At 38.4% G+C, this 12,145-nt stretch overlaps 1 protein-coding gene across 1 annotated transcript in view; it reads right to left on the reverse strand.

The window, feature by feature from the left end:
- The window catches only part of lhfpl3 (LHFPL tetraspan subfamily member 3), a 64,348-nt gene that overhangs the window by 3,300 nt on the left and 48,903 nt on the right, over positions 1-12,145 (reverse strand). Inside the window, exons 2-3 of the mRNA XM_051107604.1 lie at positions 3,248-3,478; positions 98-131 (exon numbers count right to left, since the gene is read on the reverse strand). Coding sequence (XP_050963561.1) covers positions 115-131; positions 3,248-3,478 — 248 coding nt within the window. The 3' untranslated portion in view covers positions 98-114. The remainder of the gene's footprint in view (positions 1-97; positions 132-3,247; positions 3,479-12,145) is intronic.

Genomic DNA, 12,145 nt, shown 5'->3' on the forward strand with positions numbered 1-12,145 from the left:
AAGTACAATTTTGGCTGTATTATTGTCTCCCACTGGGAGATTAAATTTACGCCGTTGCATCAAAGAAACATATTTGCATTTTAAGAAACACACTCACCTGAGTGTATCTGGCATCTATGCATTTCCACTCTCTGTTGAGGAAAAGAGGAAAAAAGTAGAAAAGTCAATCAGAAATTAAAGCAGAAATCGAAGTAATTTTCAAATGCAGCAGAAATATTTATGAACTACTGAGAGCTGACACAGTTGATAAATGTGACCCTGGACCACAAAACCAGTCTTAGCACAGGTATATTTGTAGCAAAAGCCAAAAATACATTGTTTGGTTCAAATAGTTTCCTTTATGCCAAAAATCATTAGGATACTAAGTAAAGAGCATGTTCCATGAAGATATTTTGTAAATTTTCTACTATGAATATATCAAAACTTCAGATTCCAGATTTTCATATAGTTGTATCTCAGGCAAATTTAGTCCTATCCTAACACATGTCAATGGAAAGCTTATTTATTCAGCCTTCAGATGATGTATATCATCCGACCTCAAAAAGTTGGGAAACGCCCTAGAAAAGTGGGGTTTTGGACAATATTGGCATGAATCCTTTTTAATTTGTGATGATTTTGCACTGATAAGGGACAACACAAACTACGAAAACATATTTTATTACATAAACAGTTTATACATAGAAAAAACTTAAATTTTCGATTAATCAAAATGTCCACTATTAGCAGCTATTACAACTTTGCATAATCTGGGCCTAAATTCATTGTATTGTAAACTTAATTGGCAATCAATTGTTGAAGCTATTAAGGTGTGCTGACCCAAAAATCTTTTAAAAACCTGAGCCAAGTTTAAACCAGTAACCAGGCATCACAGCTGGCAAAGTGGCATGACTGACTTTGACATGTATATATTGCCATTATTATGTAATCAAAATGAAAATTATTATTGCTGCTCTTCAATGATAATGTCAAGTTACTTTAATGAATTTGCACCAAAAAATGATAAGGATTTATGCTGATACTGTCCAAAACCACACTTTGCCAGGGGTGTTTCCAAACTTTTGGAGGGCAGTGTAAATCTAAATTTCAAAAAATGGACTCTTATGACTGGTTTTGTGGTCCAGGGTCACAAATACTCATTCAACAGACCTGTTGTTTGTGATTTCTCAGTTGGGATAAATCTAACCAGTAATTTCCACTAGATGGCAGTAACACCATCATGTGCGTCACAAAATATGACATAACAAATTCTGTTTCTGCAGGATTAACAAGTGAATTGCTCATTCATCATTATACAAACATCCTTACTCACCATTTGCCTTGCGCAACTCATCAGTTTCATATAAAACCTTAACACACCTACAAGTTACCCTTCATTACTGCTATATAAAATAATGGTTTTACAGTCCAGGACTTCCTAGAAGTAGAGTTTGTTCTTGCATTTAACTTCATTATATGAAGCATTTTATAGTCCATATCCGTAAATAGTGTTTCACTCCAGGTGTGCTGATCAGCATAGCATGGGTTCCAGCTGATGCTGTGCCTGTGATTAATATGGACGGGCTGACAGCAAGCTGTGTAAACAGTCATTAGTAATTCATGGCTAGGTCCAGAGCCCCAGGCTTCAATTAACCCCAGTCCATGGTAAATTCTACCTTTCTGTCTTTCCTCCTCTTGCTCTTTTCCTCTTCTTACTCACTCCTTCTCATATCTCATTTATTTTCACAGCCCTGTCATCTGATTTTGTCCTTAATGACCATCGCTTTGTCTTATTTTCTCAAGCTGGTCTGTCCTCGCTCGCCTCTGGCTGGCTGGCTCTGTGTAGTAATGAATGAATTGGACCGAATGGCACAACAGCTGCGTGTTGAAAACTGATGTGATAGAACATTTATGGGGAGAAATGGAGAATCCAGTTTGTAATTCTTCATTTATGTAAATTATGCATTTTGTGATTGTAATTAAATCGTATAATGTCTGTATATCAGAAATGCACAAAATTAGCTAGGCTATTTCTTAATTGTTTCACAGAGAAAGTTGATTATATACTTCTTGTTAGCGTCACCTCTGTTTTTTTAGTATTTCAAAACGTAATTGAAATTCATCTCATGTTGTCTTAATTTGGTAGAATTCACAAATTGTTTAGTATGCAATTCCCTCAAATTTTGGCCCCATGTCTAAATTGAGGCTAATATGCTAGTGGGCACTTAAAAGTTCATTGAAAAACAGACCAAATGTATTTACAAATCAGTGTTGCCAAGTCCACAGTTTTCCTGTGGAACTGGTTTACTTTAACACAGGTGTTTTTCATTTCCCGAGCTGAATGCGATTTTTACTTTGAGACCTCACTTGAAACACGATTGGGCCAGGTTTTGGACTAGTTTTGCGTAGCAATTGGGCGGGTTTTGTTGCGAAAACCTGGCAACCTTGATACAAATATTTGTCCTATATAAATGACATTGTCCTTCCACTTATAGCTGAGGTCAAAAGTTTACATACACCTTGCAGAATCTGCAAAATGTTAATTATTTTACCAAAATAAGAGGGATGATACAAAATGCATGTTATTTTTTGTTTGGTACTGACCTGAATGAGATATTTCACATAAAAGATGTTTACATTTAGTCCACAAGAGAAAATAATAGATTTATAAAAATGACCCTGTTCAAAAGTTTACATACACTTGATTTTTAATACCGTGTTGTTACCTGAATGATCCACAGCTTATTTTTTTTTTTATTTTTTTTTTTAGTTGTCTCTTTTTTGTCCTGAACAGTTCAACTGCATGCTTCAGGTCCCTCAAATTCTTTGGTTTTTGGACTATATGTAAATGTCTTTTATGTGAAATATCTTATTCCAGTCAGTACAAAATAAAAAAAATAACATGCATTTTGTATGATCCCTCTTATTTTGGTAAAACAGTTAACATTTTGCAGATTCTGCAAGGTATGTAAACTTTTGACCTTAACTGTATATCACTAGCAAATGACTAACAATAGTCTTCAACAGCAATAACATGTAGATTTCAGCTACCAACTAGTTGTATTTTCTGTTCTGCCATAATTTTGTTTTGAATAGGATATATAAATTGTGCATGACCTCTTATTGTCCAACACTCTTTTAGTTATTTATTTGCATAAATGAAGACAATAACTCAAGTGGACTGAGAAGCATCTGCAGTCTCCCATGGTAAGACATAACATTTATGACAAAGACATGGACAATTCTTCAGATGAAATAATGTTAATCTTACTGTCTCCCAGCAGCTCCTCGGACATGAGTCCATCCTGCCTGTTGCCCAGCACAAAAGCCAGGAAAGAGAGAATAAGGGCGTCCATGATGCCCATGATGGCCAGGATGTACGCCCAGCGCACTGAGCATGCTCCGATGGTGTATTTGTCCGTCCCTTCTCCGCACATCCTCTTCACCTCATCAGCATCCCAGCCATCAGGATATATCATACAGCCCAGCACCAGACACGTACCTAAAAGAAAAAGCAGGCATTGTGAGTCGTCCAGGTAATAAAAGGTCTATGGATTTAATCAACAGCAGAATGCATTTCTGTACTCAAGCGATATGATAGATGGCAGTTGTAAAGCGTAAGCTGGGGAACAAAATCAGCTCCAGTAAAAGAAGTCATGGCAGTTTCTTTTGTTCGATTATAACATGTCTGACAGCTGAGACGAATGAGGAGAGAGGTACCAATCCCGGACGAGCCCCCAATTTATATCCGCATACATACACACAAAGCTCACTCCCTTGAAAGCTGCTATGAGTAATTCTTGCACACCAAATGAAATTGCAAAAGTTTCTAAAGAAAATGTGAGTGATGCTTGCCAGTGTAAAACTTGCAGCCACAATGCTGTATGTGGGTGGTGGTTTTGCAAAGTTAAAAAACCCAACTTCCAGGTTTCCATGATAGATTTTCTCAAGTGCCTCCTTTAATGCAAATGTTCTATGCAACTGCATATACATTTTATCCACCTTTTTCTTTCCGTAAGAGTGGGTGCAACCATTTGTAAATTTTATGGGTCTGGCTTCCGGTCCTCATGAGATTGGTGGCACCAGAAGTGTGCAAAGAAAGCAATTCAATACGTCTTCCTTATCTGAACCACCCTTTTCATGTCTTATTGTCTCTGCTAATGTGCTAATGGGTTGAATCAGGTGTGTTTAATTAGGAAGAGGTCAAAAATGTGTACTACTGATGTGCCACCAGGGCTGGGAAACACTTGTCTACAGTTTGTCGCAGCTCATGAGTTATTACCCTTCCATTACCGCATGCCTCACAGAACAAGCAGTAGATCTGATCTCAGATCAGTAGCAGCGCCTGTGAGCGCCTACATCATCCCTGATGAATTGAGACTGGAAAACTGCATCTTTTAAAGCACAGTCATGGTAAATCCTGGAAGACTTTGTGCTGAGAACTGTGAATACTGCATGTGCCAGTTTTGATGAATCGATAGTGTTCTGCAGATGCAGTCAGTTACACAAGAGGAGTTCATTTATAATGTAACCAGGGCTTCTCTTCAGTTATGAGATAAATTACCTTGATGCTGCCTTCAAGTCATGCAGGGTTGATCACACTTACAAGACATTAAGGGCAGCACAATGTTGTAGTTACCAATTGGGATTTTCTTTGAGACCTGACTTGGAGGGTTGGGGATCCCCTGTTTAAGTCTTGGAGTTTGTGTGTTCTTTCCCTTTTAGAGAGGATTTCCTCTGGATTCTCCTGTTTTTTCCTCAATTCAAGAAGTGTGAATGTGTGAGAGTGTTAACCCTGCAATGGACAGGTTAGTCTGGAGCAGGGGTCACCAAACTTAAACCTGGATGGTCAGTTTCGTGCAGATCAGCTCCAACCCTAATCAAACACACCTGAACTAGCTAATCAAGGTCTTGCTATGAATACTTGCAACTTCCAGGCAGGTGTGTTGAAGCAAGTTAGAGCTAATTTCTGCAGGACACCTGTCCTCCAGGACTGAGTCTGGTGATCCCTGGTCTAGGGGTAGGCAAGTATAGTCCTAAGAAGTTTAGCTCCAACCATAATCAAAGACACTTTAACAAGCTAATCAATGTCTTCAAAATTACTAAGCATATGGACAGGTTAAGTTTTTTTAGGGTTAGAGCTAAACTCTGCAGGACACCGGCCCTCCAGGACCAAGTCTGGTGACCCCTGGTCTAAGGGTAGGCAAGTTCAGTCCTAAGAAGTTTAGCTCCAATCATAATCAAAGACACTTGAACAAGCTAATCAATGTCTTCAAAATTACTAAGGATATGGACAGGTTAAGTTTTTTTAGGGTTAGAGCTAAACTCTGCAGGCTCTCCAGGATAAAACTTGCCTACACCTGGGTTAGTCCAAAAGGGTCACGTCCTGTCCCTTGAAGGCTACCGTGCTGCAGAGTTTAGCTCTAACACACCTCCCTTAAGTTTCTAGTGATACTGAAGACCTTGATTAGCTGGTTTTCGAGGTTTTTATTTGAGGCTAAACTAAAATCTGCTCAGGTGGCCCACTAGGACCAGATTTGGACAACCCTGGACTTTACCCTATGCCATGCATCCAATCTCAAACATGCTGGAATATGCTCCAGCATTTCCACAATCCTACATAGAACAACCGTTCTGAAAAATGAATGGTTTAAATTCATACACATTTAGAGTTGAAAAGGAGCAATAAATCTTTCCAGGAAGTTAGATTAATTTAGCTTGTTTACGATGCAGTAGGCTTCCTAGACCAAACTACTATTCCCATTTCCTGTTCTACACAAAGCATCAATTACGCACCTAATTTACGTATTTTTCTCTATATTTTTTTGCTTTAGAATGCCAGAATATAAAAAAGAGAAATTGCTCAACTGTTTATTCTGACCGAAATCACTTAAATGCACATTATGTAGTAATTACGACTTCCGAAGCCATAAGTAGGAACTTCCCAGCAGGATTTGAAGGCAGCATAACTGGCTGAATGTACCAAGGAGGACAGATTTAGCACAGTCGGAAAGAAAAAGAGTTAGAACAGGAAAAAGAAACATAAACGGGTGTGAGTAGGAAGTAAAATGATATCATAAGAGATGAAATAGCCCACATATGGATACTGCCAAACGAATCAGGCAAGATTAACACATCTCATACTTGACACTCAGTTTGCTGTATCATAAAATAGCTAGAGACACGAACAGACGCTAAAAGCCTTTTCCTGTGTCCTATATCTCTGTCCTTGTATCTCTTGCTTTAATCTCTTGGCTCATGTGTCTAATAAGCGAAACTTCAAAAGACATTCATCATCATTATACTAATAGCCATCAGCATTCTAATAGTAATCACATTTAAGCTGAGAGCCAATCACCCTCATCCCTGCGTCCAGAGCTTATTTGCACTGCAGTCACTCTAGAGAGTTCATGGATTTCCTCTTGGGGCTGTTTATGACAGTGCAGCTGAATCTGTCACTCGTGTAACAAGCCTTCCTGCATTTGTTTAGGTTGCATTTGTCATTTAAGTTCTTGTGGTGGTACACCATGTCCTATCCAGGCACGACATGACAAGCTTTCAGTGACAATGAATTTGTCTATCCATGCTGAAAGTGAAAATGCTGCACGAATTGACACTATAGCAACCAGTCAGAACACTGTTTTTAAAATACATTTATGTGGATTAGGATTTTGAACCAATGAGACTTAAATGTGGACAGGATTACATTGGCAACACTCTTTTCAAGTTTCCATCCCCCTGTTTAATTTGTTGTTGATGTTTCCATCAACAACAAATAAAAATACAGCTGCAAGCAAGAAAAAGACATTACATATTATTTAGCAAGGCTGTACCCACCTAAATCAATGATTAAAAAAGCCTTTTTGCCAAACCCAGGTCAATTACCATAGAAATACAGTGTTTTTGAGTCCTTTTTAACTGTTTTTAACCAGCTGTTTTCCGATCTCCTTAAAACTTTGCATGCTTCTTTAGAATCACCTGTCTCATGTGCTCACCAGGTTTTGTGAAGTTTTGAGTTTTCCTTTAGGCTTTACAGGATTTGGAGTAAATTTGGACAGGCCCCTTGGGCAAGCCCCTTTTCTAAACGACCCCGTTAAAGCCTCCCAAAAGATACATTTCAACTTTTTTTTTTTGGAATTATAGACCTAGAGAGGCCAGATAATTGTACTGCAGTGTTTTTTATTCTAGATTGAGCAAAAAAACCTAGGACTAGTTCACAAAAGTAGGTTTTTGACATCTTCTCAATCATTTATAAACAGTTTAATTGACAGCAGTGGTTCTAGAGGCAAAGTTGTTCAGAATGAGTTTTATTGTATAATACGAATATTGCATGACGTACAATCGTTTACACCCTTGAAAAATGCAATACCAGTGGCCGATTTCTTACCAATTTTTCTCAGACCTTTGGGGCCGTGAGTCAAACAGGCCCACCAAATTTCGTTCCGTTTGGCCTCAATTAACTTTGTCTAACAGGTGCTTAAAATTCTTCAGCCAATGGCGGCCATGTTTTTCGAGATACGCAAATGTCCTTATAGACACTGATGGCACTTTGGACCAAGACTGTGCACATCGATTTTTATGTTGAAAGCTTCACAATTTTTTTCCTGTGACCTCAGATTGAGTTACATAAGTGTTCTGAGTTTGGGGAAGATAACTCATTCCGTTTAGAAGTCATAGGCATTTTACTAAAAGTGGCCCTGCCCCTTTCGAACGTTTTGGCACCCCTTTGCGAGGGGTGTATATGAAAACGATTATTTTTAATGGCCTCTCCTACTTTTCTTAGTGATATTTAGTGCCAGTTTATCAGAAAGTGATGATTTTGTTTTATTTGACTCGTTGGATGGAAACTGTGCTTATTCGCAAATGTTTTATGTGATATTCCAATTTTGTGCATAAGTTACATTCAACAAAACTTGTAAACTTTTGGCTCAACTAGTGGTGTGAGTTTGGGGCAGGGCCCTAGTTTCTTGACCAATAACAGATAGAGGAAGAGCTGTTTTAGCTAATGTTTGGTGGTAGTGCAGAAACTGCGTACACCTGTTACGTCACTGTGGGACTCACTAGAGGGAAGGCTGCTGCGTTAAACCCGGCCAGATTCATGGACACACACGCACATTATGTGGGAAATGCTTATAAATAATAGAAAACATCAGCATTTTCTCTGATTTCACATCCTCTCCAGAGCCTGCAGCACTGCACCACACACATATACTAATGAAGAGAAGCTCTTCAGCTAAACCTTTCAATGTTATCGAAGAGACACGCACAGCTGAGCTCTGATAACAAGCTGTCCTTATCACAACCATCTTGTGAAAGACAAGTTGTCTTTTTCATCCCATTTTGTCTTATTTTTATGTAATAGATGCAGCGGAATAGATTATGGAAAGGCAACCTTGTGGTTCTGTAGTATCGCTAGCTCTTTTCTAATAGATTAGACTGCGGTTGCATTGTGAGGGCTTTGATTTTGCTGGCAGCGAGCACTCATGCTGCATCTGGGTCAGTGCGAGTGCTCTGAATGCAGATGCTGCGAGTGTCACATCCGAGATGTGTTTGTAGATAGAGGCTATAAATAAACATGGTTAAAAAGGAGAATTCTGCATGTGAGAGAGTGTTTCCGTGAGGAAAGATACATTTGTGATACCCTTCTCCTCCCCCTTAGTCTTTCCTCTTCTCTGCATATCTATTTTTCATGCTTTCCTGTAATCTTAGCCAACAATTTATTGATGAAGCCCCTTGCAGGGGGATTAAGAGCTGTCCAGAACTCAGGGAGATAAAATATACAGGCTGCTACCTGACTAATGGAGCAGTTCCTTTCAAGAGCTGTGAACTTGTGTTCACCTAAAAATTTACATTTTGTCATCATTTACTCTCCTAAACATAATTATATGACAAACCCTATTTAACTGGCAGCACTCCTCCAATATTCACTGAGATTCACTGAGATACTGAGATGTCGGGCTGCTCCAAGGTGGCTGAAAGCCTGCGACAGAAGGTTGTCCATATGAAGGCCAAAGGGATGAGCCTTTCAACCCCTGCAAGAGAAGCTGTTCATTCCAAATCTGTGATTTGGCAAATATTGCAGATATACAATAACGCTTTTTCAAGTCGCCAAATAAGACAAAAGCATGAGAAGACAGAATAATGCAGAGACTCTCAATGGGGAATCGGTTCAACACTGCAGCTGGAATTCCTCGACAGTTTACAATGACACTAATTCATTCAAGTTCCCTAAAAAGGCTGGTCATCCACGTATGACAAATGCATGAGAAGCCAGGATAATGCAGATACTCTCAATGGGGAATCGGTTTAGCACTGCAGCTGGAATTGCTACCTGACTAATGGAGCAGTCCCTTTCGAGAGTTGTGAACATGTGTTCACCTAAAAATGTACATTTTGTCATTATTTACTCACCTAAACATAATTGTATGACAAACCCTATTTAAGTGGCAGGACTCCTCCAATTTTCACTGAGATTGCAAGATGTCGGGCCGCTCTAAGGTCGCTGAAAGCCAGCAACAGGAGGTTGGCCAGATGAAGGCCAAAGGGATGACCCTTTCAGCCACTGCAAGAGAAGTTGGTCATTCCAAATCTGTGATTTCTCAAGTATTGCAGGTTTACAATGACACTAATTCATTCAAGTCCCCTAAAAAAGCTGGTCATCCACGTAAGACAAATGGATGAGTAGCCAGTATAATGCAGAGACTCTCAATGGGGAATTGGTTCAACACTGCAGCTGGAATTGCTCGACAGTTTACAATGACTAATTCAAGTCCCCTAAAAAGGCTGGTCATTCACGTAAGTCAAATGGATGAGAAGCCAGGATAATGCAGAGAATCTCAATGGGGAATCGGTTCAAAACTGCAGCTGGAATTGCTCACCAGTTTACAATGACATTAATTCATTCAAGTCGCCCAAAAAGGCTGGTCGTCCATGTAAGACAAATGCATGAGAAGCCAGGATAATGCGGAGACTCTTAATGGGTAATCGGTTGAGCACTGCAGCTGGAATTGCTTGCCACTTCAGTGCTGAACAGGTTAAGGTTCTGTCTTGGCATGTTTATAAGAAGTCTAACTGAAAGTACACTCTGCAGTGACCAAATCCCTCATTGGCAGAAAGAATCAAAAGGGTAAGCTCACCTTTGCTGAGGAGCATGTTGTGATGAAGATTTCAAAAAAATATATAGTATCTGTAGATTGTTCTCTAATTTTGACTTCTACTATAGATTAAATTATCATATTAATTGAATTTTGCTAACTTTGCTATTTGTAATTTTTGGAACTTGATAGCTTCAGTCTCTATCCACTTTCAATGTATGGAAAATAAATTTGAACAATGTAATTGCAAGGAAGAAAATCCTGTTTGGAAAAAACAGATATGTCATTTTTTTGGTAAACTATGCCTTTAAGTACTCAGCTTTTTGCATTTGTATGCAGGTTAGCAGTGAAGGATGAAAAAAGGTGCTTCCTCACGCTCATCTTCCCCTGACATCGCTTGACTTCGCATTTGTTTGAAGTGTTTCTACATCCCATCCAATGGAAGGAGTAAAAAGAAGCAGCAAGGACGATAAGGGAAGGAGACAAGATGGATGGAGAGAGGAGAAGATAATGCAAGGTTAAAATACTTCCTGTCTCTCCCTGCTTCTTTCTCGCTAAGCTGCAGTTGTTTGCTGCTTAATGTATTGTCAAGGCAGGAATAGAGTAGCGCCTCAGGCTTTGTGTTTCATCCTGAGAATGGCAGCTTGTTGTTTTTCCTTCTAGAGAGGGATGAATGGTGGGAAAGAATAGAAGAAAAAGAGAATAAGAAGAAGAGAGAAACCCACATTACTGCATCCATGGTAATATGAAATCCCCTGCTTCTGCAGTCACACACTAGCTCTTTTCCAAAACCAAGCAAGCTCACTACTTAGATAACATTTTAAAGGGTTTGTGCAAAAATGAAAATTGTCATTAATTACCCACCCTTATGTTGTTAAGTTTTCTTTGCGCACAAAAAGTATTCTCATAGCTTCTTAAAATTAAGACTGAACCCCTGATGGACTATTTTAATAATGTCCTTACTATTTTTCTAGGCCTTGAACGTTGCTGTCTGTGCAGGGCCAGAAAGCTCTCGGACTTCATTAAAAATATCTTCATTTGTGTTCTGAAGATGAACGAAGGTCTTATGGGTTTAGAACAACACAAGTAATTAATGGCAGAATTTTCTTTTTTGGGTGAACTGTTCCTTTAAGAGCATTTTAACAGCATTCCTGACTCAAAGGCTATTCCAAAAAGTAGACAGAAACATTAGGTTGAGTTCCAAAATACTTGATTTTGGACAAACAATAAGGCAAAATCACATTTTTTTTTAGAGCATTGTTATCTTAGCACCATGTAAGCATCAAACTACTAAAACGTTTAAGGCCCTGTTTAGTAATGTAATAGTATTGAGTATACTACATATTACATTTTAAAATACTCATAATCATTATGCCCAGATTGGGAAACCTTGTTTAATGCATTTTATTTTGTTGATCTCAAAAAATGATATATAAAGTCAAGACTCCTTCAACATCTCACACTGTCACAGTTAATTTGCTATAGTTTAGAAAATGGTAATAAAATATGGCAAAGAGTTAAACTGTGTCAAATTCATCTTGATAATGTCAGATAACTTTGATAGAAAGAAACAAAACATGGTCTGGTCAAAGTGTCAAATCAAATCAGTTTTACTGGTAGTCTACTGCATGAAGAATTCTCGGATATAATATGCCAGTTTGCTTTATTTTGCTATCCTCACTTACATAAATGAACTATAGTGTCCCGCACCCACTAGTAAAAAAAAAAAAAAAAAAAAAAAAAAAAAAAATCAACAATTATATCTGGTGTCTGAATAAATTTTGGTTTGACTGTATTTCCTTTTTTTTTTTTTTGATGGACTGTTTAAAACAAGTCCGACAAAAAAAGTAATCTAAAAAGTAGTCAGAATACATTACCTAAATTTAATTCCTACGCACATTACCTACGCACAGCGTAGAATTAGCGCGGACAGTTATTTTTGCGCCTGATCTTATTGAATATGCATTTGTAGGAGTTTCCATTTCAGACGCAAAATTAATTATTCCAAAGTTTTATTATTCCATGGAATGTCTGAATACTGGATTCTGATTGGCTGGCAGGTATGCAAAACCGTT

Source organism: Labeo rohita, chromosome 4 (assembly GCF_022985175.1).
Source record: "Labeo rohita strain BAU-BD-2019 chromosome 4, IGBB_LRoh.1.0, whole genome shotgun sequence".
Taxonomy (NCBI): Eukaryota; Metazoa; Chordata; class Actinopteri; order Cypriniformes; family Cyprinidae; genus Labeo; species Labeo rohita.